Source organism: Notamacropus eugenii, chromosome 4 (genome assembly GCF_028372415.1).
Source record: "Notamacropus eugenii isolate mMacEug1 chromosome 4, mMacEug1.pri_v2, whole genome shotgun sequence".
Lineage (NCBI taxonomy): Eukaryota > Metazoa > Chordata > Mammalia > Diprotodontia > Macropodidae > Notamacropus > Notamacropus eugenii.
This window is the reverse complement of record NC_092875.1, coordinates 175,670,031-175,696,513: the sequence shown is the minus strand read 5'-3', so window position 1 is coordinate 175,696,513 and position 26,483 is coordinate 175,670,031. Positions and strand designations below refer to the sequence as shown.

The following is a 26,483-nucleotide window of genomic DNA, read 5'->3' as shown; positions in this document are numbered from 1 at the left end:
TTGTCTAACTCCTAATATGCCAATTTATAGAAGCACTGGATGAATTTAACACAACCAACCAAATGAATTCAAAATGAGGACAAGACTTAATTGGGTAAAAATATCACTGACTCTCTGATTCAATGCCCTTCTTAAACCTGACAGGTTTTCCTTTTTCTCTTCCTCCTCCTCTCCTCCCCTCCCCTCTCCTTCTCACTCCTTCTCCTTCTCCTTTCTTCTTTCTTTGGTTGTCATAGACAAGAAATGCTGAAGGACACGAGTCAGTTTTTATGAAAGTGGGAAAGCAGAATTGTTGTAGTGGAATAAAGGGATACTGTCTGTATTTTTTATTCTACTCTTTGTACTCTCAAATTCCTAAGGTAAACATAGCCTAGGTTCAGTATAGAGGTCAGTGCAAAACAATTAATCAGTAAACATTTATTAAGCACCTACTATGCGCCAGGCACGGTTCTAGGTAATGGAAATACAAAAAGATGGTGCCAATGCTCAAAAAAGGATATAATATGTTCACAGATAAATAAATACATATGACAGATTTTACATACATACAAATATACATATATCTTTTATATACATACACTCATAAATAATAGAAGGAGGCATTAACAACTAGAAGAATCAAGAAAAGCCTCTTGAAGGAGGTAGAAACTGACCTCGTCCTTGAAAAGAGCCAGATGTTCCAAGAGGCAGAGGTATGAAGGGAGAATGTTTTAGTAATTCTGGATAGTCCAGAAAAGGCATAGAGGTAAGAGATCAAATACCAGTTACAACATATAATGTATGGTAATACTCCTGGAAAGATAAACTGGTGTCAGATCATAAAGGGCTTTAAATGCCAAACAAAGGGGTTGCATTTCATCCTCCACGCAAGAGGCAGTCAATCACTAGGCAGCTGTGTGAAAGATGTACTAAATAGGAGAGAGGCCTGGAGCTGGGAGATCAAATTAGAAGGTGCAGGTATTGTAGGTATTGAGGCAAGAAGTGATGGTTACGCAGGTATTGAGGCAAGAAATAGGATGGTTAGGTTGTAAATAAAGTGAGGGAGACCATGAGAGAGCCACCATGGAAGTAGAATGGACAAGATTTGACAACTGATTATATTCAGGTGCTGAGTAAAAGTGAAGAGTCTAGGATGATTCCTAGGTTGTAATTCTGGATGACTAGAGGAATGGCAGTGCTCTAGAAAGAAAAGAAGTTAGGAACAAGGATGAATTTAGAAAGAAAGATGCATTCTGTTTTGGACGTTTGCCAATAGGACAGTTAGATGGAGAGTCCAAAGGGAAGGTGGAGATACAGTACTGATGTCAGCAGAGATGTAGTCTGGGAATGCAGAGCTGGAAACCAGCTGCAGAGGAGGCAATGGGATACAATGGAAAGATTATGGACTGGACTCGGAGAACTGAGTTCAAATCCCACCTCTGTTGCTTTCTCCCTATATAACTTTGGCCAAGTCATTATACTTCCCAGGGCCCCAGTTTCCTCATCTTGTAAAGGTAGGAGGTGGGTTACATGGCTTCTGAGCCCCTTTTGGCTTTAGATTTATGAGCAAGAGATATGGTCGTTGAAATCCATGGAAGCTGAAGAGATGACTTTCAAGCTGTTCATGGACTTGAAAGGGAATAACAAATATCAGCTTTTTTCAGTAACTTCTAATTGAAATTTAGCATTTCCTTCAATTACTTAAAGACAATATTCTGAGAAGTCTACAGGCTTTGCCAAAGGTGTCCATGATACAAATAAGGCTAAGGAACTCTACCACAGAAAGAACAGAAGAGAGCCAAGGACAGAAAATGGTGAAATAAAGGTTGAGGTACATGCACAGTACAGGGCAAGGAATCATGATGATTGAGAAGGATCATTTAGACAGATAAGAAAACTAGCAGCACAGAGAATTGTGTTGAAACTCGTGGAGGGAGTAATTCACAGAGTCAAATGTGGCAGAAAGGTTAAGAAGGATAAGGACTGAGAAAAAAGGCCATTGGATTTAGTAATAGTAAGATTACCGGTGTCCTTGGAGACAGCAGTTACAGATAAGTAGGGGAGATGGAAGCTAGATTGCAAGTGGTTAAGAAGTCAGTGGGAGGTGAGAATTTTTTTCAGGAATTTGGCTGTGAAAGAGGAAAGACATGGGATGATTGTTTGAAGGCACGGGTGGGTCTACTGAAGGCTTTTTAAAGGAATGATGGAGGAGATCTGAAAATGCTTTGTATGTATCCCCATCACCCTCCTTATGTTTCATTAATTCTGTTATCTGCCAAGGTAATTTCTAAATCAACTACACCAGCTCAATTTATTCGGCTTGTGATTCAAACTGAATAAATCTGACATAGCGACAGACACATTGGCTCAAGGTCCTGGCCAAATTCCTGTTTAGGTATTTAATGTATATTTTGGCTTCTTTAATTGTGTCTACAAATGGGCAAAGATAATAGAACTCTTGTCCAAACCCACAATATGGTTCTAGGAGCAGAATGGTTACCATTTTGTGTCAGAAGTAGTTAATATTTACTGATGAATGAAAGAGTTCCAGGATAAATCATCTAGAAAGTATTTAAGCAGTCATTCTTTGGGTGCAGGATGAGGTAGAGGATATCTCTAGATGTGTCAGCTATTTTTCAGTAGAAAGTCAGTTCTGAATCTAAATTGTAAAGCATTTTGAGTTTCTGGTTTTTCTTAGACTATTAAGGCCTGAATAGACCTCTGGATGTCAGCCAGTCTCAGTACATACCAGTTAGTATTGCAATGTTTTATACCCACAGACTGACATCCTGATGAATAAGGCCAAGCAGGCCTATTAACATAAAGTCTTCACAACTAACAGAAAAACAATTTAATTCAAGTTCATATCTTACTAATGGCAGGTTAGTTACATTATCTTTGTAAATGAAGGAGAGAAAATCACTCTGCCTATTATAGAATATATAACCCATCTGTCAAGTACAATCTAGAACCCCCTTCTCTTAGCAGGTAAGCTTCAATTTTCAAGAAGGAAGTTGTCTCTTAAAACAACTGGAATAATTCATGTTTTCCACCACTCCAATATCATGTCTGTGAATATACAAATTTACCTCATTTTTAGTTTTTCATAGAACTATTGCCTCCCCCCTTCCTCCCTACTCCTACAACAGCAATAAGCTCCTCAGAAACTCTTTTTTTTTTCACATAAAGGATGTTTGTTTTAATGTATAAAAAGCAGAGATGGTACTCACATCCAAGACCAAATCATCAAAGGAATGGGTATATATGGAACCCCTCCTTTCCCTGAAAGTTGGTTTCTTTCCATGAATAAATCATTTTATAACAAAATATGGGTAGTCCTAGTAGTACGAGTAGAATCGAGAACTTTGGGAGGCAGCATCTCTATCTTTCTCAAATCTGTTTCTCCTGGGACTTCTGCTTACTTACTTCTCTGAAATCTTTAACCATGGTCTATGCCCCTCTGGGGACCATTTCTGCAATAGATGCACAAAGAATAACCTAATCAGATTTCTGTCCTCACCACTCTCTGCCAGGCTCAGGTATCATTCACCACCCACATGGCTCCCTGCTTCCCAACAAGTACCATGACTCTGAGAACCACCTATTGTCCTTGCACATGGCTTACTTTCAACTCATTTCAGTTCAATTTACCACACATTCATTCAGCATACACTGTGTACCAAGTACAGGGCCAAGCACTGGAGATAAAAAGTCAAAACCAAAAACAGCTCCTGTCCTTAAGGAGATAAGGGGTGTATACTGATAAGGAAATAGAAGGTAATATGAAGACGCCTCAGTGGCAGAGGGAATCAGGAAAGATTTCAGGTAGGAAAATTTACCTCCTATCAAGTAAAATTAAGGAATCTAAAAGTTGGGGTAGACATGAGGAAGGAAGAAGTATACTCCAGGCAGGCTGGACGGTCCTGTGTAATAGTGTACAGACATGAAAGAGATGGATCATCAAGTTCAGGGAACATTCAGCAAGCCATTTTGACTGAAAGGCAGAGAATATAAAGGGAAGTATATGAAGTAGGTCTGAAAAGGAATGTGGGAGTCAGGCTGTGGACAGTTTGCTTTCCTTCCCAGAAATTCTTGCTTGCTTCCCATTAGAGTCTCTTCTTTAGGCTAAAGGTACTAAGGGAAAGCAAGTTCTTTCTCATCAGTGCAAGACTCCCTCCACCTCTTGATCTTAATGAACTTGATAAAAATGAAACTAAAAGTGCGTCTAGTCTTGAGGTAAGCCTTTCCTCATCAGGACATGCTTATTAAATATCCAGCTGCCTGCATGCTTAGGTGCTTCTCTGAGACTTTCTCTCTTACATTCATTTTATGCCACTCTCATCTCACATCTTGTTTTTAATCACAGCCCAGAGTGAAACACATGTAAGGTAATTATTCCTTGGTGCACTGTATTAGTGTGCATTGATTAGAAATCATTTTCAGAGTGAACACTATAACAAGGAGGTTTGATCAAAGCAGGATTATTATTTCAAGTTCTTTGCCTCACGCATATGCATTTTTCTCTTCCTCTAGAAAAACACATTTCATGGAGATAGACCATAAGGGAGATGATGAGGTTTGGGTACAATGGAACTACCTTCCTTTCTCACTTAAACGTTTCATAAGAGTAGAGCAGTCAAGCTCTTCGTACATACTCTGGGACCTATACTTCGCCACTAACCCTCTCCCTGTAGGAGGGAAGGCTGTACTGTTACACCCACCGTGAAATGCAGTACAGAACTGAGACCAAATTCTAACCAGAACCATCATGAATAAGGCCTCATTAACTCTTTCAGGCCACTGGGGTTTCATTAGGTAAAATGGCCTCATTAAATGGTACAGTGGTGGATTCTACACATTTACTGTTTACTCACAGGCCCCATTTTACTGTCCCTGATTCACCACTGAACCAGGCTCTTAAATGTAGTATTCCTGGAGGATAGCTGGAAACACTCAGACTTTAAAATCTCTCTTCTTTAAGCTTTTCCCAGTCTAACTTAGATAGTGGGCACCCAAGGAATGAGGTAGACCATACGGTGTTGAGAAGGAATACAAGTTAAAAACATCCTGGAAAAGACCACCATTGTCATATTTATTCAATATAAAAAGAAACCACCACTACTGCCACTACTACCACCCACAAAACACCAACATTTCCTCTTCTCTTCCTCTCTCTTAAATATTGATGATGGCTTGTATGCTGGTGGGAAATGAGAATTTATTATATAAAAAGTCAACTGTCAGTTACTGTTCTCAGAGGCAACTGGAACATAGATAAGGAAAAGCCATTAGCTTGGTTCTAGAACTCATTATTAAAATGAAGTGTAAAGGTATGTATAGGCATATTTTGCAATCCATTTTCTAATTTTAATTTATACTAACTTCCATTGATCCTTAATAAAGAACAGAATGGCTAGCATTCATATAGAATATTAGGGTCTGCACATTTTTACCAATATTATCTTGTTTCATCTTCAAAACAACTCTGAGAGGTAGGTGCTATCACTGTTATTATGTTCATTGCATGTGGTATAAGGGCCTGTTGAGCCTTTTTCAGGGCTGTTCACCCACCTTTTGATGTCTACCTGATTTACCCAGCTCTCACCTGTGGTCTCAAAAACTGTAGCGTATGTAGGCCACTCCCTGTTAAATGGTCTTGGCGGAAGGACTAAACTAGGGTCAGAGTAAATGACAGGCTTCAGACCTGTTGGTGAATTAGGGGGTTGTCTGTCCCAAGAATGTGAAGACTTTCCCTGATAGAAAAAGCAGATGAGAAAAATTTGTTCTAACAGCTATGAAGGTGGCTGAAGGAGGACTGCGTAGCTTACAGCAGGGTCGGGCATTGAAGAAATGAAAGTCATCCACTATATCCTGGGCCATCTCCAGTCATTCTGACTTTTGCCCTGCCACTGGACTTTGGTGACTTAGGAAGAGATAGTGAGGCTGAAGACTCTGTGCAACTCTGCCTCACTTTAATCCAATTCACATACAAGTCAAGACATCACCCATGATGTCATTGGTCCTCTTCAAAACAAAGGACAAACAAAAACAAACAACAATACCCATTTCAGGGATGAGAAAACCTAGGCATACAAGAGTTTACGTAACTTGTCCAAAGTCACACTGCTAGGAAGGGTAGGAAATCAGGTCTTCCTGACTCCACATCCAGGGCTCTGTCCACTGTACCACCTAGTTTTCCAGAAAGCTAAAAAATCCCCCAAACTTTCCTGCACTGGACTACATGTGCATAAAAGACAAATGGCAAGTCCGTAAGCTGGCATCAGGGATTTACCAGACAGACTGTGCAGAATATCCTATTCCACCATTAACATGTAGAGGGTTGTACAATTACAGCTCAGCTTCCAAATAATGGCCCCGAGGCAATGCAAGATCCTTCAGTGCTTCCTAGATGTATTTAATAATAACAGTAATAATGGTAATGATGCCTTATATTGACATGGCACTTTAAGGTTCAGTAATATTAGGAGCATACATTAATGTGTGCACACACTCACACAAACACAGACAGTACTTTAAGGTTTTAGAAGGTACTTATAACCGAACAGCGCAGGCAATGCAACTACTGTGATGCTCATTTTATAGAAGGAGGGCAACTAGGTGGCACAGTGTATAGAATGGTATGCCTGGAGTCAAGAAGACTCATCTTCATGGGTTCAAATCCAACCTTGGACACTTGCTAGCTGTGTGACCCTGGGCAAGTCACTTAACCCTATTTGCCTCAATTTCTCATCTATAAAAAGAACTGGAGAAGGAAATGGCAAACCACTCCAGTATCTTGGCTAAGAAAACCCCAAATAGGGTCACAAATAGTCAGACATGACTGAAAAATGACTCAACAAAAATTTTATAGAGAATACTTAGACCTCAGAAAGGTTAAATGACTTATCCAAAGTCATGTAGGTGGGTCATGCCTGACCCAAATCCAAGTTTCCTGACTAAGTCCCATCTTGTCAAACAATGCCAGAGAAAGAGGAAATGATATTCAGTACAGTTTAGGTTACAAGTATATCTTCTTACATTCTGCTCATTTGAAAACTGGTAATTTGTACATGTGGCGGCCAGGAGGCAAAGTGGAGAGTGCCAGGCCTCAATTCAGGAAGACTCATCATTCTGAGTTCAAATCTGGCCTCAGATACTAGCTGTATAACTCTGACCAAGTCACTTAACCCCATTTGTCTCAGTTTCCTCATCTGTCAAATAAGCTGGAGAAGGAAAGGCAAACCACTCAATATCTTCGCCAAGAAAACCCTAAATGAGGTCATGAATAGTTGAACACGACTGAAATGACTTACCAGCAAAGACTCGTGCACGGCATATATAGCAACTCTCAGTTTAAAAGAATATTAGATTAACCAATTTCTACTTTCCATCAGCAGCTCTGCGTAGTTTCAATTCTGCAATATCATGCCTCACCCAGGATAACCTGAAATCTCATTACCATACTGATTGACTCAATTTTTGATACTCAACACATTCTCAACTCCCTAAATTGCTTCTTCCCTCTAACTGGAGGGTTATGCACCCCTCTAATTAGGTACAATGGAGATACAAATACAAAAGTTAGCCCTCCCCCTCAAAAAGTTTATATTCTAAAAGGATGAGGCGCACACATAGAGAAGGGTGGCTGGGACACAGAATCTGGTTTATGAGGTCACTGGGATGGTGAATGCAACCACAGGTTTGTCATGGTTTGTCATGATCCTTCCAGAAGCAATGACTTAATTATTGTTCTCTAAGGAGGAGAGATACAGTCACAGGGCAAATAGCAAAACGTCTGGGGCAGAAGGATATGAAACAAGGTCTAGAGCTGATGAAATATAGTAGGTCAGGTGAGTCTGTGCTCACTCAGCAACCAGGACAGCTCAGGCCTCTGCTGAAGTTCCATAGCTGAGGAAATGAACATGTAGGAAGGGATCATCTTCAATTTTCAGATGAGGAAGTTTTAGTTTCTTCTTCTTTAGAAGAAGTAAAGTTCAGTGACTTTCTCAGGGTCAAGTTGGTGGGGGAAGTCAGGACTAAAATTCAGGTTTCTGGATTTTTAGCTCAGGTCACTTTACATTATAGCATGCTACTTGATTATTTATGCCTCTTAAAGAAATTAAGATTTTTACAAAATGAATTTGTCCTTTAGGATTTCAAAATATTTTCAAATTTAGTATCATGAAATGATTAATTTGTAATTTTTCTGTCATTGTTTTTATAATTCTATTTTTAAAAGTGTTATTATTTTGCTAGCCTCATGCAATATTGTTTGTTTAATTTAATATGTGATTAAATGCTTCTGATTATTCATTTCATTCCTCCTGTTGGTATTTAAGAATTAATAACACTTCTTCATCATGACTCCCATTAGAAATAAAACTGCCCTTGGAAAATTAGTGTAAGCTGTCACTTTAAAATATGCCTAGCAGTTGCTATATTTTAGAAAAAAAATTATCACCAAACAGATTTTAAAATAAAAATAGATTTCAAATGAAAAAAACTGAGTCAGCTCTTTAACATGATTGATTACTTTGTGGAACACTGACAGCTGCTATTTTGTATTCCCTTAAGTCACAATATCAATAGCTCATCAAATTCCAAATCAGAATCCACCTGTTTTCTCCCTTCCTTCAGTGGTGTGATGGGGGAGAGATGGTACAATGGAATCTTAGCCCTGTTACTGACTACAACTGTCACTCATTCTCTATCTCACTACAATTTTTTCTTCATCTTTACTATGACCTTAGGTCCTTTTGGGCTGGATAACCTTTAAGGTATTTTTCCAGGAATCAGATGGATATGATCTCATGATCTTAGAGTCCTCTACTTCATCAGGACACTGTAGTAACCCCAAGAACAGGTCAGAGACTTTAGAGACAATGATGTTAATTTGCTACAAATTTAAAATCTCATCCTTAGTAAACCCCACACTTATGTGAAGACTGCAGATATCAAATTTTGCCACTCTCTAACCTGGCTAGTAGCTTTTATTTCCTTTTTCAAATTATTTTCACCATCAACAGGCCTTTCATCCATAGGGTGTGAAAAGTCTGTGATCTCCCTATTTCTTCTACATGGTGCCAAGCACTGGGGAAACAAAGATAAGCAAAAGCAGTCCCTCCCCTCAAGGAGCTTAAAATCTTGCTACATGCCTGGCTCATCTCCTTTTCCAGGTGTGGACAAAGCCCCATAGAGAAAACAACAAAAGGTCATTTAATCTAAAGTCAGGATACTGTGGATGCATATTTATATACATAATTAAATGCAAGGATTTAGGTTCTCCCCAAAATAAGGATCCATTAACACAGTAACTATGTTCCTTTTAAATACATATGTTTATATATATTTTGAGACAGCTAGATGGCTCAGTGGATAGAGCCCAGGGCCTGGAGTCAGGAGGATTTGAGATCAAATCCATTCTCAGACAGGTACTAGTTGTGTGCCCCTGAGCAAGTCACTTAACCTCTGTTTGCCTTAATTCACTGCAAAAGAAATGGCAAAGTACTCCAATATCTTTGCCAAGAAAACCCCATGGACTCTACTGGTGAGCTAGGATGCATGGGGTCATGAAAAGCAAGGTATGACCGAAGGCTGAACAAGAACATATGTGTGAATACACTTACGTATATACTCATATGTGTATATGTGCATGTATACACATATATCTATTATATACATATATTATATATTTGTGTCTGGACACACATACATACATACATACTATACACACATACATACTGTACTTACACACACACACACACACACACACACACACACACACACACACACACACACATATACAAGGAGAGGGAGACAGGGAGGGAAGGAGAGAGCATGTATCTTTTTTAATGGGGAAAGGGTCTAAAGATATAACGACCAAAGTCTGAAAACTAATGAAAAAGTCCCCTGTATTCTCTTGGATGTCTCACCTCAGAAAATGGGGGTTCATACCTCTTTTGCTTGTAGCTATAAAACCCTGAGGAAATCATTAACATATTTCAGGCTCAATGATCTTCCCTGCAAACAACATACTCTTTGTCTCACAAAGCTGTTGTGAAAAAAATCACTTTGCAAAACTTACATCACTATATGAACGTGAACTAATAAATATGGGATCTCAGAGTCAGAAGGAAGCTCAGAGATGAATTAGTCCAACCAATCTCCTCCCTCTGTCTACAACAGCCCTGAGACTGGTGTTAACATTCCCCTCTTGAAGAGTAAAGTGAATTGAACTCACTCATTCTAAAGGAAGTCACTTCACATTTGAACAGTTTCAAAGTATTAGGATATTATTTCTCACATGGAGCAGGAATGAGATACTAAGCACCTCCTGTCTATTTCTTCTAGTTCTGCCCTCTCAGGCCAAGAAGGACAAGATTAATATGTGTCCCATCTCCTCCAAGTCTTGTCTTCTTCAGCGTACACATGCCCAGTTTCTTTAGCTGACACTCTGGTGGCATGGTTTCTCATTCCCTTCTCACCCTGTTCCTCTTTCGTGAGACACTCCCTCTTGCTAATTTCTTTCCCCAAATCACTGACATTTATATAGTGCTTCAAGGTTGGCAAAATACTTTTCTTACAACAACCCCACAAGATATTTGGTACAGGTAGGTAGCACAGGTACTATCCCTATTTTATAGATGAGGAAACTGAGTCTGATAGATTAAATAACTTTCCCACAATTACACAAGTAAATTTCTGAAGTGGGAATCCAACAGTTCCATTTCCACTTCATATGCAATTAAACCAGGGTAGAGGACAGTGGGGAATATCACTTTCCTCATTATGGTCACACTTTGATCATCTTGTATTTGTGCAGCTGATATGTGAATACAATACGTGTTTTTATGTTTATATTATTAATCTTAATTTTATTAAACACATTGTTCTAGCTTGATTATCACTCACATTCATAAAATGCCTTAAAGTATCCCAGTTGCTCTGCCTACCTGTCAGGGAGTTCAGTTCTTATTATTCCATTTTACAGTTGGGAAAACTAAGGCTCAGAGAACTGAAGTCATGTGCCCTTGTTGAATGCTTCATCACTGAACCATGCTGACACTACTCTCTCTTCCGATGTACTTAAAAAATCTAGCCGAGAGGACAGCTGAGAAGACTCTATATTAATTTGAATTCAGACTGGCCCTGTGGTTTTGGCAAAAACACTGAACTATATAGATGGCGTGGTGGATTTATTATCCAGTAGTTAAATGGCCCAGGAAGTCATTTTTTTAGGAAAATGATTGTATTTTCCAAGGCTTGCTCTTCTTAGGATAACTTCTCTTCCAAGACTTACTTTCAAACCCTTTTCTCTGTACTAAGCTTGTTTACCATCTGTAACATCTAAATAAACTATTCACAAAATTGTATGACATTGTTTTGCACCTCAAACCATCTCGTGGATGTCTTATCAGATATGTTTTTTTAAAAAAATCATTGGCTTTTAATATCTATATCCAATTCTATCTGTATATGCACCTAACAATCTATTTATGCATACATATTCACAAAATAAAATAAAACTCAGTAATCATTCACAAAAAATGAAAATTTAAACGTATCTGTATCATTTCATAAACTATAGTTTTGATATTTACTAATGAAAGGAAAAAGACCTCAAGCCTCTATGCAACAAAAACATTCAGCCACCCAAAGAAGCAAACCAACGTATCATAATAGCTACTTTTAATAATAGTTTGAAAATGCATGTTATCTCAGTGCAGTTCAATGTAATTTTAATTAAATAAATTTACAATAATGAGCTCAATAACTGCTTAGCTGTTTTCTTCAATACAATGAGAACTGGAAGGAAGGGGAACTTTCTTCTTCATACTGTGAGTGCTGAGCCTGAGTAAAAGTACTACTTTAAATAGTCAAATAATAAAATTATAGGGAATACATTTTAAAAACTGATTAAATTTGTCATGGATTTGTACTGCCCTGCTTGTGGCTGGGAAAGGGGAGAGGCGAAGCCAAAGGCCAGAACCCAAATTGGTAATTCTGCAATCCAAAAAAACACTTGCCTGCAGGCCAAAAGACATCCCCAAGACAAATCTGGATTGCTGCTGTTGTATATTTGTGGAGAAGAGGGTGGAGCTCAGGTCAGGATACAAGGATCTACAGCATCATGTGACAGCTTCCCATTTTAATGAATTATTTTTGCGAGTAAGGTATATATGAAGTTGTTGTTTCTGCCTGTTGAAGAAATATATGAGCCTACTTTGAAGTTCAACACCCTAAAACAAAGTCCCCATCATGCTGTCTTTGTCATATCTCTGCCTAGGAGAACAGAACCCTTAAAATGGACAGGACATCTGATAATTCAGAGAAAAGTTAAGGCAAAACTTAATGCCAGCGATATAGAATCAATACTAAAAACAGAACCTGGCCAAGTACAACAACAGTAATTTATGTAAAACTTTGTGGCCATTAGTGGATTACACGGTAGAGCAAAATCCTGAATTTGTCACTCTGTCTGTGAGCAAGTCACTTCCTCTACCTAGGCTTTGGGGGTTCAGTTCATAAAATAAATACTTGCCTCATAGGCATTTTCTGTATGTGCCTCATCTCTCTCTTGGGCTTCAACTTTGCAGCTGGTTCCGTGTTCCTTTAATAAGACCCAGAGAACCAGAAAACCAGGTGTCTATTGACCCAGATGTCTTAGATAGAATTCCTTTTTACCTCTACTAGCTTCCTACAGTTCCAGCTTCCCAGTAAATGGAATGACAATCCTATATCTCCTGCATCTTCCGTAGAATCTTTGAGGAAGGAACTTGTATCAGTCTCTTCTGCTAGATCTTCCTCCTGGTCACACTCAGTAATGATAGGTATCCTCTAACAGTCTTTCTTGGTCCCTCTCTTCTCCTCTCTCTTTACTACCATGGATAAATTATGATCACTAGACTAATAATTCTCAGATCTGTATATCCAGTCCTAACCTCTCTCCTGAGCTCATCTCATATCACCAATTTGGACATCTTAAACTAGGTATCTCTTAAGTTCAACATATCCAAAACAACTTCTGTTCTTTCCCTCCCTCCCCAAACTCTCCTCTCTCCCAAACTTCCATGTTATATGTGGGCATCAACATCTTCCCAGACACCCAGGCTTACAATCTCAGTGTAATTCTCTCTCATACTCAACTTCCTTTTCTCTCACCTGAAATTCCAATGAACTGTTTAAGGAAGCCTTGCCTATCTTTTCATTGCAACTAAATAAAGAAACAAACAAACAAACAAAAACTAACTCCAAAGAAACAGCTGAGCTGCAAGGATTCTCATACTAACAAAAGCAGGACAACAACCCCCAGTGAACCCCAGAGCCAGGGCTGGAGAGGGTGATGAGCTGATGTAGCAGAAGAACAGCCACAGGTGTGGTGGCTCTGGTTATGTAGAAAAGGAGGAAACCTGCTGCATAAAACAAGTTAGGACCAACTCTTTTTATTTGGTTCCACGTAGAGTGGGTACTTGTATATTGGTGCTCAAATTGGAAATAATTCAGAGCCTATAAAAACCTAGTTAGAGAATATGGAGGGAAAGCCATTCTTAGCATGCTGCAAATTGGCACAGCTGCCTGTAGTGGTCTCTCTCACTTGGGAAGAAAGGAAACAAGCATTTATGAAGTACCTATTATGTGCCAAGCACCATGCTAAGCTCTTTACCAAAGGGTTTCTCATTTTATTCTTACAACAACCCTGAGAGGTAATTGCTACTACTATTCCCATTTTACAGATAAGGAAACTGAGGCAGGCAGTTGTTATGTGACTTGGCTAGGGTCACACTCTTAATAAAGGTCTGAGGCTATTCAAATTCGGATCTTCCTGACTTCCTGCCCAGTTTTCTATCTACTGTGCCACTCAGCTGCCTCAAGAACTTAGTGAGCTCTTTTTCCACTGGTAATGTCCTTTCTTGACATTATTCCCCTTCGGACCTGTCCTCAACATTCATTTTAAATAATTTTAATTAATTTTAACATCTAATTTTAATATTTAAAAAGTTTTAATTATTTAATATCTAACTTAATAATAAAAAAAAGCTCCTGGTTTTGTTTCGTTTTGTTTCCTTTAAAAAATATGGGTAGGGGAGAAAAGAAATGGGGACCCAACTCAAAGAATGATTTGCCTTGACCATATACCCTTTGGGTCTTTAACATCTTCAGGGATGATCCAGATTAGAGAAACTTCACTATTTTACCTGAGCTCCCCTGCCCCCAAAACTACTTCAAGCAACACAAAGGACAGTCAAAGGAGAGGCAGTGGTTTTGCAGAGCCCCTCCCACAAGCTATTAATTGAATGTTAGGGAGAATGAATGACTATTATCTTTATAAAGGTGTTTCATAAAGCAACAGCATATGAAACGACACAGCTTATTAAGCCAGCAGCCTGTGTTCTCTACTAGTTAGCGTCAAGCAGCCCCATCTCCTCTGGGGAGCTGTGCACGGCTGCTTGCTGCACCTTGGGGCTCTGCCAGGTCAGCTGCAGAAGGTAATCCTGAAGAATCCTTCAGCAAATGCTGATGTATTGGGGAACGAGGGAGAACAAGGAGATTGGGGACTGAACTAATTGTGCTTTAATTTGTCTAACGCTGGCAGAAAATGGGGCAGCAGCTGAAACGTACCTTGAGGAAGGAAAGCTTAGGATGCAGGCTCACTCAGAGGGAGAAGGAAAGGAAGGAGAGGAGAGGGGAGAGAACACAACATCAGTGCCCGGGCTCAGAACAGTTCTAAACAGTCTTTTTTCTCTGCTCTTTGAACAACAACAATATAATGTTCTGATGCATACATTCTCATAGTTCACAGCATTTTTGTTTTTGATTTTTTTTTTAAAGGAAACAACACAAAACAAAACTGGGAGCTTTTCTGACAGCCTCTGCAGACTTTAACCAGTCTCCTCAGCAACAGCACATTCCCAGTTCAGGTGCAGTCAACGCCTAGAATCCTAAAAACATTAGCCTTATGTCAATATTAAGTTGGATTCTTTTTTTTTAAGTCCCCTACAATATTTCCTTCAGATGATTGTAACTTTTCAACTGCCAAGAGGCAAGAGACTTTATTCATTAACCAATGGGGCCATCTGGCTTCTCACAGTTCACACCATCTTTGAATTGGATGCATGGGGAAGGCATTAGCTAGATCTGCTAATAATGATACCAGAATAATAATAACTGTGCCTTTTGGCTACTTCCTATGCCCCCTTTACAGAGTATTTTTAGTTTTTCTCTGATTAAAAATTTACTCCTTAAGTACTAGGGAGAACATGGTTCACTTTTGCATGACAGTTTTATATATTTCTCGGTCTATTTCCTTCTTTTCCTTGATCTTCCCAGACATGTATTTGGCTGCCAAGTACAAGACTGCCAACAATACATAGCTTTATTGTTGGGACCAGGTTAGTCTAGCTATTTTTATTATGAAAGTTACCTCTAAATGTTACAAACAATTTCTAATTTTTCAATGAGGCTTGACTAGCAAGGAATGATTGTAATTATTGATGCAGTCTGGCGTTGCCGGGACCCCCAAAATATCAGGGTACAGGGTGGTATCTGCCTAGAATGAATTCACAAATTTCTTCTAGTCAAGTGACACCAATAGGATCTGGTAAGGTTCCTAGTGAACCTGCAGCTAAATGGACGTGGGACTGAGGCTTGCATACAAAAAGGACAGTGGAAAGATTTGGATGGGATCAGGGAGTGGTAAGCAGTCTGGGGATGCAACTGTGAAAGGACCAACAGGTAGGCTAATTAGGAGATCTAGATGGGATTAAGGAGCAAACGTAATATGCAAGTAGTCTGAGGTGGGCCAAGAGGGACAGTGAAAGGTATGTCAAGTAAACTAATCAGGAGGTCTTGGTGGGCTGGGGGGGTTGGGAGGAGGGAGTTAGTTGCCATGGGTGGAGTTCCCAATGATCTGGGATACTGAAATGTATGAGAAAATTTAGGGACTGGGTTGCTTTCAAAGATACTGTCTTTTCCTGTTAGGGGTCCAGGTCCCATCACTCCATCAATGATAATAGTAGCAATAACAATTAAAACCTGTATCACTTTATTATTTGTCAAGTGCTTTACACACATTAAAACATTTGAAGGTAGTTTACACACCACCAGCTCATCAACATTGTCCATTTTGTACAGACCATAACTTACGCACTTCATTTATGCTCTCTTGTTCCATGTAAAGACCATTAAGACTCAGGACTACATCAGAATCAGGGTTTCATCATCAGAACCCCCAAAACGATGCCACTGGGTTGCTGAGATTACCACTGGGTTCTGGGTGCACAAGTCCCTGGAGTCAGTGGCATAGGTGAGAATCACCTGCCATGTCCTGAAGCTGAATTTCACTCTCCACCAACCCAACACAGCTCCCACGGATCTTTAATAAAGTTCCTTCTGCCCTACTTACCACCTAGGCTTGAATGGGGAAAAGAAGATACAAAAGGGTTGTGAGTGAGGAATGAATGGTCTACCCACAAAGTGACAGGCCATAAGAGGCAGCTGCCCCAATCTGTTAACAGCCATATGCATTTAGTATGATGAGGCCCCAAAAGACTCAGGACACTCCCATGTGGCCCGGGGCCCAGATATTTGGTTCGCAGCACCCCTAAACTGCAACAAATACTACCCTTGTATTCCCTACTGTTTCTTTTCTATTCATTCATGCTTCATTACTTCATTCACTCAGTAAGCACTTCTTGCTTTATCACAAATATATTCAGGAAACAGATGTCACTACCACAACACTGAATGAATGGCAAGCTGTCTGGGATTCTCAACTTTAACACCAACTGCAATGAGAGGAAAAGGCTATCATATAGAGTTATTTCCCTAAAGTCATTTATAATCGAATGGCACAGACAGGACAATGATATATCTAAAATACTCAAAAAAAAACCCAAACAAAAAACCCCAAAACCCAAACAAGTTTCACAGGTACACAATTAAGCTACAAAGACAAGAATCGGAGAGAAGGAGGGAAGATGCATAGGGATTTGGTCAGAGCAACTTCTTATGCTAACCAAGAAATAATTCACTTGGCCTTTTGACTAAGCCAAAGTTTTACAGAACAAATCCTTTTATTGAGGGGATTTGTTCTGTGAAGTTTGGATTCAGTCAAAGAGCAGCACTTGAGGGCCTAGAGGGTCACATGTGGCCTTAAGGTTGAAGGTTCCCCATCCTTGGACTACACCAAGAGGTCAAAAGCACAGAACTTTGTGTCTTTTCTCCTCCATGAAGTTCTCCTAGATCATTTGTTTTAGGAGAGGGTCAGATCCAGCAATGTAGCAATTAAAGTGTAGATAACGTAAACATGTGCTTGCTTTACTAAAATACAAATAACCTTCAAGTGGTACATAAAGATAAATAGTGAGCACAGCCTCCCTTGGTCCTGTGCTTACTGATTCCAGATGGAGACCACATGGAGCTGGGAGGGGGAGGGTGTCAGGTCTGAGAAACTGACCTCCAATATAGATTAGTGTGTTCAGAGATCCAGAGCTGGGAGGAAGCAACAAAGATCATCTAGTCCAACCCCCTACCCCCCCATTGTAACAGAAAACTGAATTATGGGATATTAAGTGACTTGCCTAAAGTCAAAAAGGTGGTGAGTAATAGAGGGAGGATTTGGTACCTCTTATCAGCATCCTGGGAGGTCCTTACCAATCAGATGATCAATTACCTGAAGGCCTGTGTAGGATTTTGTCTGTCTCCCTGTGGGTAGTTCCTCATAGCTTTAGTTTGCTGTGTCAGATTTGTGGCCTTAACCCTTTCACTGTCTAACTGCTCCCAGGCTATCATACCATCCCAGCCCAGAATACTATGTCCCTCCTTTGAACTTGCAGCGCTTAATATCTATACAATATATGTAATATATTCACTTAATATATGCAATACTTCTTGTATTATTCTCTTGTATATGTTTATGTCTTTCCTATCTCTTCAACTAGATTACAGGCATAATCACAATAGCACAAAGGAAATGTGAGATGCACAAATCTAGAGACATTTCCATCCCAAATGTTCAAATTGCCTATCTGTGCCTGACCTATGGGAGAGTCTTCTGAGCTGAGCTCAGATTGTACAGATCGGCCACAGCTGAATACAATGTACCTTGACCCCCAACATCATAATGTCATTGGTTCTCTTTGAGTATGAAGGATGAACAACATGTAGCTTTATACTGTGGTTCTGGAGAAAAAGCATGCTAGACTTGGGAGCAAGAGATTTAGGTTCAAATCTCAGCTCAAGACATTTAACCACTCTGAGCCTCAGTTTCCCCATTTGTAAAATAAGAATGATACTTGCACTACCAACTTCATAAATTTGTAAGGAAAGGACTTGGCAAACCCTTTAGGGACTATGGAATGAATTATTATTATTATAATACATTAAAAGTTAATATTATATATTAATTAAATAAAATTAAATTTTTTTAAATGATGTTAAATTGGTTGTACTGCTTTTCATTTTGGCGAGGGGTTTCAGAGTGTGTTATTTCTTCTTGTCATCCAACTTTAAGTAATCCATAGTGGTGAGGACTATTCATGCCTCTACTTGCCAAAGCTCTTCCACACCCTGGTGGACAGTTCAGTAGTAAGTTGCCAAGAACAAAATGTTATCACCTGGTGGCTGGCCTCTTCTTTGAAAAGGCACTTGAATGAGGATCTAATCTCTTCCATTTGGCAATCTTTCTCAATCTCCCATGCTATGACCTCCCCAGATTTAGAGAATTTAGAAATCATCAAGTCAAAACTCTCAATTTACAGATGAGGACCTCTGGACCAAGCCCTTTTGACCTCAGTCCAGTGTTCTTTCCACTAGACCATATATACCTCTGGCTTCCTAGAAAAGAAAACAAGAGCACAGAAATAGAGAACCAAATCAGAATTTAGTATTCCAGAGTAAGTAATAGAACTTGGCCACTTCCCCTGTCTGTTCTGTTATGTCACATTTCTCTAAGCTGCATGGTCTCAGGGACAGATGGTGAACAAAATATTCCCATACTTTTCAAGATGATGACCAAAGGCATAGATTGAAAAATGTGTTAACCTTTGAACTGTAGTTGTCACTTTACCTATTCAAAGACTGATCATGTAAGTGGACACCTGGACACTTGACAACAGAGTTCTGAGATTGGAACAAATTGCCTCTTTCTTCTCAGTAGGCATCCATTCTCCTTCAGGATGGACAATGATCATGATTTGGAGTCAAAAAGAAAATTTCCCCTTTGGTATAGTACTGTGAAATTCAGTACACAGCCATTAAGTTAGACCTTGTAACTAACACTATCTCAAATCTGATACATCTCACTAGTCCAACTACTGGATTCTTTCAGAGGGCTAGTATCTATGCCATCTATATCCTGAGCAAGGCAGGCAGGAAACCAGTCAACAAACATTTATTAAGTACTTATTGCATGCCAAGCACTGTGCTAAGTGCTGAAGATATAAAGAAAAATAAAAACAGTCCCTACTTTGAGGGACCTTACTTTTAAATGGGGAAGACAGGTTATAAATACCTAGGTGCATTCAAAATACATACTAATTCAATGTAAGGTAATCTTGGAAGGGAAGACTGGAGTAGCTAAGGAAACCAGGAAAGGCTTCCTCAAGAAGGTAGGATTTGAGCTGAATCTTGAAATAAATAAGGGACAGTAAGAAACAAAGATGTGGAGGGAATTGAAGTAGCTATGTGGAAGAGTTAATAAAGTACTGGACTTAAATTCAGAAAAATCTGAATTTGAATTCTGCCTCAATGGGCCTGTTTCCTCATCTGTAAAATGGGGAGTAAAATAACACTTCTCACAAGGTTGCATCAAATGAGACAACAGATGTAAAATACGAGATACATACTAGCTGCTATCATCATCATCCTCATTATCACTGGTTTTGTTATAATCATTATTAGGGAGAGTATTCCGACCATGAAAGAAACCTTCCTAAACATCATACAGACATAATCTTTGATGTGACAGGATGATATAATCATAGATGTAGAGAAGGAGGAGACCTTAGAGGTCATCTAGTCCACCACATTTATTTTACCAAGCAGGCAACTGAGGTTCAGAGAAGTCACACACAAAGTAAGTACAAAACCAGGATTTGAACTAAAGTCCTTTTGACTCCAAATTCAATCCTCTATGATTTCTCTCCAACTTTTGCCAAAGGAGTAGTTAGGGTTCTTTAGGACTATATGGAAAAATCAATGTGCATATAAACAGGATGGGGAGGGATCATGCAAAAGAAAATTGGAGATTTTTAATTGACTAATCAATAAGCATTTATTAATGTCCTCATAAATGAGGATAACAACACTTCTAGTACCCATCTCAGAGGGTTGTTTCAAAGATCAAATAAATGTTCAAGGAGAAAGGCATTCAAAATATTATTATTATTTCCATGTTACTGGAGCCCAGGCCTGCCCCCTGCATAATATAATGGATGCTCAGCAGATGTTGAAGTGAATTCAAACAGGGAGCTGGATGATGGTTAGTGTAGAGTTAATGGAATATAACATCTTCCCCATCTATTCATAGGCCTGTGTGACCACATGTGTTCCTTTTTCCCTTGAAACAGAAGCAGTGTTACCAGGTCTAAAGGTACACAGGTATTGGGTGTCTTGCTGCTTTGAACTTTGGCTCAGTTCACAGCTGTGACCCATCCTGAGTCACATAAAGCCCATCAGATGATTCAGGGAGATTTATATTGCCTTGGGGTAGGAGCTTGCTTCTGGGGATGCTTGCTTCTGTTGGTATTTTACTTTGGGGCTCACTCATGAGAAGAATGTTTCTTTGTGATTTGGCCAGATGAGACTCTGGGTAGCCAGTGTTAAGGAACCCCTCGCTGTAAGAACCCAGAAGTTGGTGCTCCCTGGTCTGGTAATTAGGTATCTATTACTGTGTTTAGACAGCTGGAGCCCTGTCTATTGAATTCTTTCTTGGATACTCACTTCTTTCTACTTATCTTTCTGTATTGTTTAATTAAAGTAAGATTATTGACCCCTTTGAAGCTGTCTTTCCTTTAGAAAAGCAGTTCAAACAATCTGTGTTTCAGCCCACCCTTTGTGCTAGTGTGGTTGCTAATACAGTCAGGAATATTATAGTGGGGATTACTGTGTAGGTATGAGGTAAAATAGCTGCTCCCTGAGATCTCTTCTAGCTGAGGAATCAAAAGGAAGCTTTCGGTTCAGTAGACAAGGACAGCACGGCCCTGGAGAGATAGTGGGATATGTTGAGAAAAGCTCTGGACTTATATTTAGGAGTTCTATGTTCAAGTCTTGGCTCAGTTTAATTGTTTAAGCTGAGGCAAGCTGTTTAAACTTTGTGAGCCTCAGTTTCCTCATCTACAAAATGATATCATGAAGATAAAATTAATTAATGTCTGGATAATGTAGGTTTTACAAACCATTCAATTCTATTATTATTGTTATTTGTAGCTCTCATGATGAGCTGAACCTCCCAAAGAAGAACTCTGGGGACTGTTCCAACACTGGTTAGCTAACCTTCAGTTACCATCATTCAGTGACTTGGAGAATCTGCCTGTAAAAACAGCATGATTAAGTATATGAACTGAGCTAACCCTTCCTCAGCTATCTGTCTCTAACACAGCATACTTAACCTATATAAAGCACAAAAATGGAGAGTTGGAGGAAGGGTAAAAACTATATACAGATTAATTAAATTCAGGTACAGGGTTCCTTTTATTCAATTCAGCTTGGTGTAAGCACATGCAAAAGCTAACTTCTAGAGGCATTTTCAACTATCCTTCTGAATTCACTCACATCCACCTCCACCTCCAGCCTGAAACCAATGTAATTTGTCTCAATTCTCTTGGTACCGGAAGAGGTAAGAGCCTTTCTGTTTTGGTCTCAAGTTGAAACAGTTTTGCTCATAGCTACTTGAATTCTGATTCAGTGGCTTCCTTGGATTCTATTCACAAAATTTCTTTGAATTGGACTTTCTTTTTTCTAGTTATGCTGAGTTACCTTTCCTCTAAAAGCTTCTGCATCATTTCTAACTTCAGAGTTATCCTGAAAGCTCCAAGACTCTCTGCAAAGTCTTCCCACAATCATCACCATTTAGGGATTGTAATCTTCCCTTCTGGGTCCCTTAACCAAGAAAGGAAGTCATTTTTCAAAGCCATACAAATTTGCAGCAAGATACATAGATAGATATACATACACACATACATCTATATACATACATATGTGTGTGTGTGTTCATCCTTCATTGCTGAGGAAGACCATGCCATCAGAGAAATGATGACATGACTTGCACTTGACGTTGTTTTGAGTGAGGGAGGGCTGTGCAGGTCACCAGCCTCACTTCTCCTCCAGAGCCATCTGAATCCAGTGACCAGATATTTATCAGGATGACTGGAGATGACCCAGGATGAGGCAATTGGGGTTAAGTGACTTGCCCAAGGTCACACAGCTAGTAAGTGTCAAGTGTCTGAGGTGACATTTGAACTCAGGTCCTCCTGACTCCTGCACTGGTGCTCTATCCACTGCACCACCTAGCTGCCCAAAGTGTGTGTGTGTGTGTGTGTGTGTGTGTGTGTGTGTGTGTGTGTGTATACATATATATGTGTCTATATATACATATATTTATATATATTCATCTAGAGATTAGAGAGCAGTGAATGTTCATGTTGGAAGGGTTCCTAATGATCATCTATTCCAAATCCATCTCCATGTGAGAGGAAGAGACATAGAATCATAGATGCTGACTTGATTAATGGTGATCAGCTAATGGTTAAGGACGATTCCAGGGCAGAAGCAACCTTTCAGATATGCTTTAAAGGACAGAAGATTATACCCTCATCAACACACCTATGGATCACGTGGACATTGGGAAAACAGTGAAGCAGAACAGGTGTAGGAGTAAAAGACTTAGTGGTAACCTCACAATCTGGTGGATTTTTCTCAGAAGAGCAAGACAGGAACAGGACCAATAGGAAGGGCTGAACTAACTCCTGGTATCAAGAATTCACAGGATTTTAGAATTTAAGGGGACCTAAGAAATCATCTAGTCTTCATACTACACCAGCTACAAGGGGATCAATTACCTTATTTCATGTGTATGTGAAAGAGAGGGACTGCAAAAAATCTAAGACCTCCGAAGCATAGTAAGAGAGGCTTGAAAATGCTGTGTAATTAAAAGGACAAAGGAGCACTAAAGATGGGGGAAAAGCATGCAACTGAGGTTGACACCCTTGGAGACATGGTTTATAGCATGAAATTTATGTAGCTGTAATGCGGTGAACTTACATAGGGTCTTTCCCATTCCTTCTACCCCAGCTGTTAGAGCCTTTCCTTCTAAAGCTACCTTTCCTCTACTCTGCATTATGTTTTGTGTACTGATTTATGTATATGTTGTCTCTACCATTAAAACCAGGAAGAGGAAGGGAATGGTGTACAGACTGACTATTTCTCACACAGAACACATTTTAAAGTTTAATCTGCACTAATAACCTTTTCTTTATCACTTTCCTAAACTTAAGCAACCAATAAAATAATAAATCCTGATATTATAGGCTGATTTCTGAGATATAAATGCTCACATTGAAAATTTGACAGTTGGCTCTCATGGCCTGAGTTGAGCTGGCACACCTTGGCACACCCTTGGCAAGGTACAACTGTACAGAGTAGAAACAGTGAATGAGATGTTGGGAATGATAGCAAGGAATAGTGGGCAGTGGAATCTAAGATGGGGTGGCAAGGTACTCAACAGATGTTTAAAACCATGAACCTAAAATCCTCAAATACATAGGTTTTTTGTTCATTCATCGAGTATGGACTGCAGATTTGTAGTGAAAATATGCACAACTACGTAATTCTTTGATGTTTCTTAGACTCCATTTCATGATGTGGGGGTCCATCTTTGTAACTCTGACGTGATGCAGATTTACTTTGCTGGGGAAACTTATTAGGTGGTTTGCTGAATTCCCTCTCATTCCCACACCTTGGCTTTCTCTGATTGCGTATCCGGATAAGTGACGACGTCCTCCCCTGTTTCCTAGCATAAGGCCATTAGATCATCTCCTACCCTATTTTTTCGCATAAGTTATTGTCAAGATGATGGTCAGGACATTTAGTGGGCTTTCACTTAATCTGAACCTAGGAGACAAGTCCCACTGCTTGAGATGGCCAAGCCCAACAAGGGGCAGACATTTGATTACCTTGCACTTGGAGATAACCACCTCTCCTCAGTCCTCTCCTCCCCCAAATATAGGGGGGTGTTCTTGAAGAACACTATAAAAATTCCATTCAAATCCTTAGTCAGAAGAATGATCATTGCCAGTCCCTTGCCACCCTCAGTGGATGCTTGGGGATCAGCTTTTTCTTCCCACAGATATTACCTAATTCCCTGAGTGGCATACCCTGTCTTCCTCATATTCTTCCTTTTTCCTCTTTCTACTGCTTACTAAAGGTTTCTCTATTTGCAGCACTGGTCTGTAGATCATTTACATCCATCACCAAATGGAAGTGGTAAGTGTCACTGTGACCCTAATAAAGCTTCATGTAATAACTATTGGAGTTGTCCCTTCTTGACAGAATCTAACCGAACCAGCTGGTAATAATCTGAGGTTGGGTCACTGACCAAAACCTTAGACGAAATCCCAGAACCTTAGTTCTGGGCCACTGACCAAAGCTGAAACGGAGTTTATTGGCAGCTGCACTTCCACAGATGGATAGGTAGCCCTTACTGCCACCCTCTGTCTTCTTCAAAGAAAGCAAGGACCAGGATAGAGAACCTCATGCTTCAATGGCAGGGAATTCTTCCCTCTTAGATTCGGTAGATTAGCTTCATGAGTGGGACTTACTGCTTTCAAAGAAAAGATCAAGGCTGCCAGCCTGAACCCCATGCCTCAGTGACAGGGAATTCTTCTTCTCTCACGTCCTTTGGACGTACTAGATCCTGACCAAAACTCTTGAGTATGACTCCTGTGCCTCAGTAGAAGGGAGGTAGTCTCCTATCATGCTCAAGGCAAGGCTTGCTCCCCCCCCCCCCATTAATATAAGGTCCATGGACATAAGACTTCACAAAAACTGATGGTATCAATATTAGCTGAGATAGTTTAATTTTCTAAAAGCACTTGACAGCTGACCTTGAAGCCAAGAAGACTTGGGTTTATGGCCTTCTTCTAATACGTTCTAGTGATGTGATTATGGTCAATCACTTAACCTCTTAGTGTTCCAGGTGACTTTTTAAAACTTTAAAATTGCAGAGATGATGCCAACCTTCTTTTAAAGAGGGGGGGGTGTCCTAATCCAGGAGAGTTCCCTGTGTAAGTGAAAACACGGGCCCAGACCCTAAGTAATATTTAAAAAATAAGGATTAAATTTCAAATTAGCTGTAAATCTCTCCCCATCTCTATGTTTTTAATATAGAGCTGAATAACAACAAAACAAAATCAAGGATTTAATTTTGAAACAATATCTGGCATATAGCCCAATCTGCTACATCTTCTACTACTATACTTAAGCTATTTCATGATAAGAATTCATAATCAGAATTAAGTCTTTGCAGTAGAGGGTGTCTTAAAAGTCTTAGTGCTTAACACTATACTAGGACTTTTGGAACACTCTTCATACTTAACCAAAGACAGATATAGCATCATTTATTCAATGTAAAAAGAAAGAAAGAAAAAGATAGTAAAGTCTTTTGGAAAGATTTCAAAAAGGAGGGGTAATGCACTAAAGGGAACTTCTGATGAATTTTCAGGTTTAACAACAAATTCCATGAACTGTAACATTATCATTCCCTGAGAATTCATATTAAACAAGTTGTTGTTTTTTTAAATTATATGTAGGTAAATAGAGGTTTATTCTCAGAAAATCACTGTCACCTAGAGGTGGTGAAGAAATATATTAAAAAAAATATACTTACTTTGGATGTTCAAACTTGTCTATGAGATCAACCTTCTCTACCAGGTCCCCTCCAATAGTTCGGACTAAGTCATAGAAATCATTCTCAGAGTAATTCTGAGAGGGTAGCCAGAAGGAGATGTCATTCACCAAAGCTGGATACTTGCTAAGAGGCTAAAAGAAAAAAAATTAGAGAATTTTCAGTGTGGAAGGGAAATATTCTAAATTTTCATGGCACATTTCAATTGGCTTATTGAAAAAAATAAATCTTTAATTTACTTTTTGTATTTTGAGAATTAAAAAAGCTTAAAGGATGAATTAATCTCAAAATTTAGATGTCATTATGAACACAAAATATTCTTATCATAATTGTATAATATAGTCACATATTAGATTTATAGTTTCTCTAATGGTCAATTTAGTATTAAAGCAATTTGAATTTATCATATTGCAAATTTTCTCATTTAAATGTTAGAGAAGGAAAAAGGTCCAATTTAATTAAGAAGAGATTCATTAACTGTCTCTTATACTTTTCGGAAACCTTCTTAATTTAGAAATAAGTAGTTGTCTTTACAAAATGGATATTTCAATTAGTAATGCTTTCATTATTTGTTACTCATACTTATTTATTAAAATAAAATGCT

The 26,483-nt window shown here is 39.2% G+C and overlaps 1 protein-coding gene across 12 annotated transcripts in view; it reads right to left on the bottom strand.

The window, feature by feature from the left end:
• FARS2 (phenylalanyl-tRNA synthetase 2, mitochondrial) overlaps positions 1 to 26,483 on the bottom strand; it is a 643,321-nt gene that overhangs the window by 185,025 nt on the left and 431,813 nt on the right. For all 12 annotated transcript variants that reach the window (XR_011965889.1, XM_072603731.1, XM_072603724.1 and 9 more), the window contains one exon: positions 25,862 to 26,013. Coding sequence is in view for 11 of the 12 variants with exons in the window: in XM_072603731.1 (XP_072459832.1) it covers positions 25,862 to 26,013 (152 nt within the window). In the remaining variant the exon portion in view is untranslated. The remainder of the gene's footprint in view (positions 1 to 25,861; positions 26,014 to 26,483) is intronic.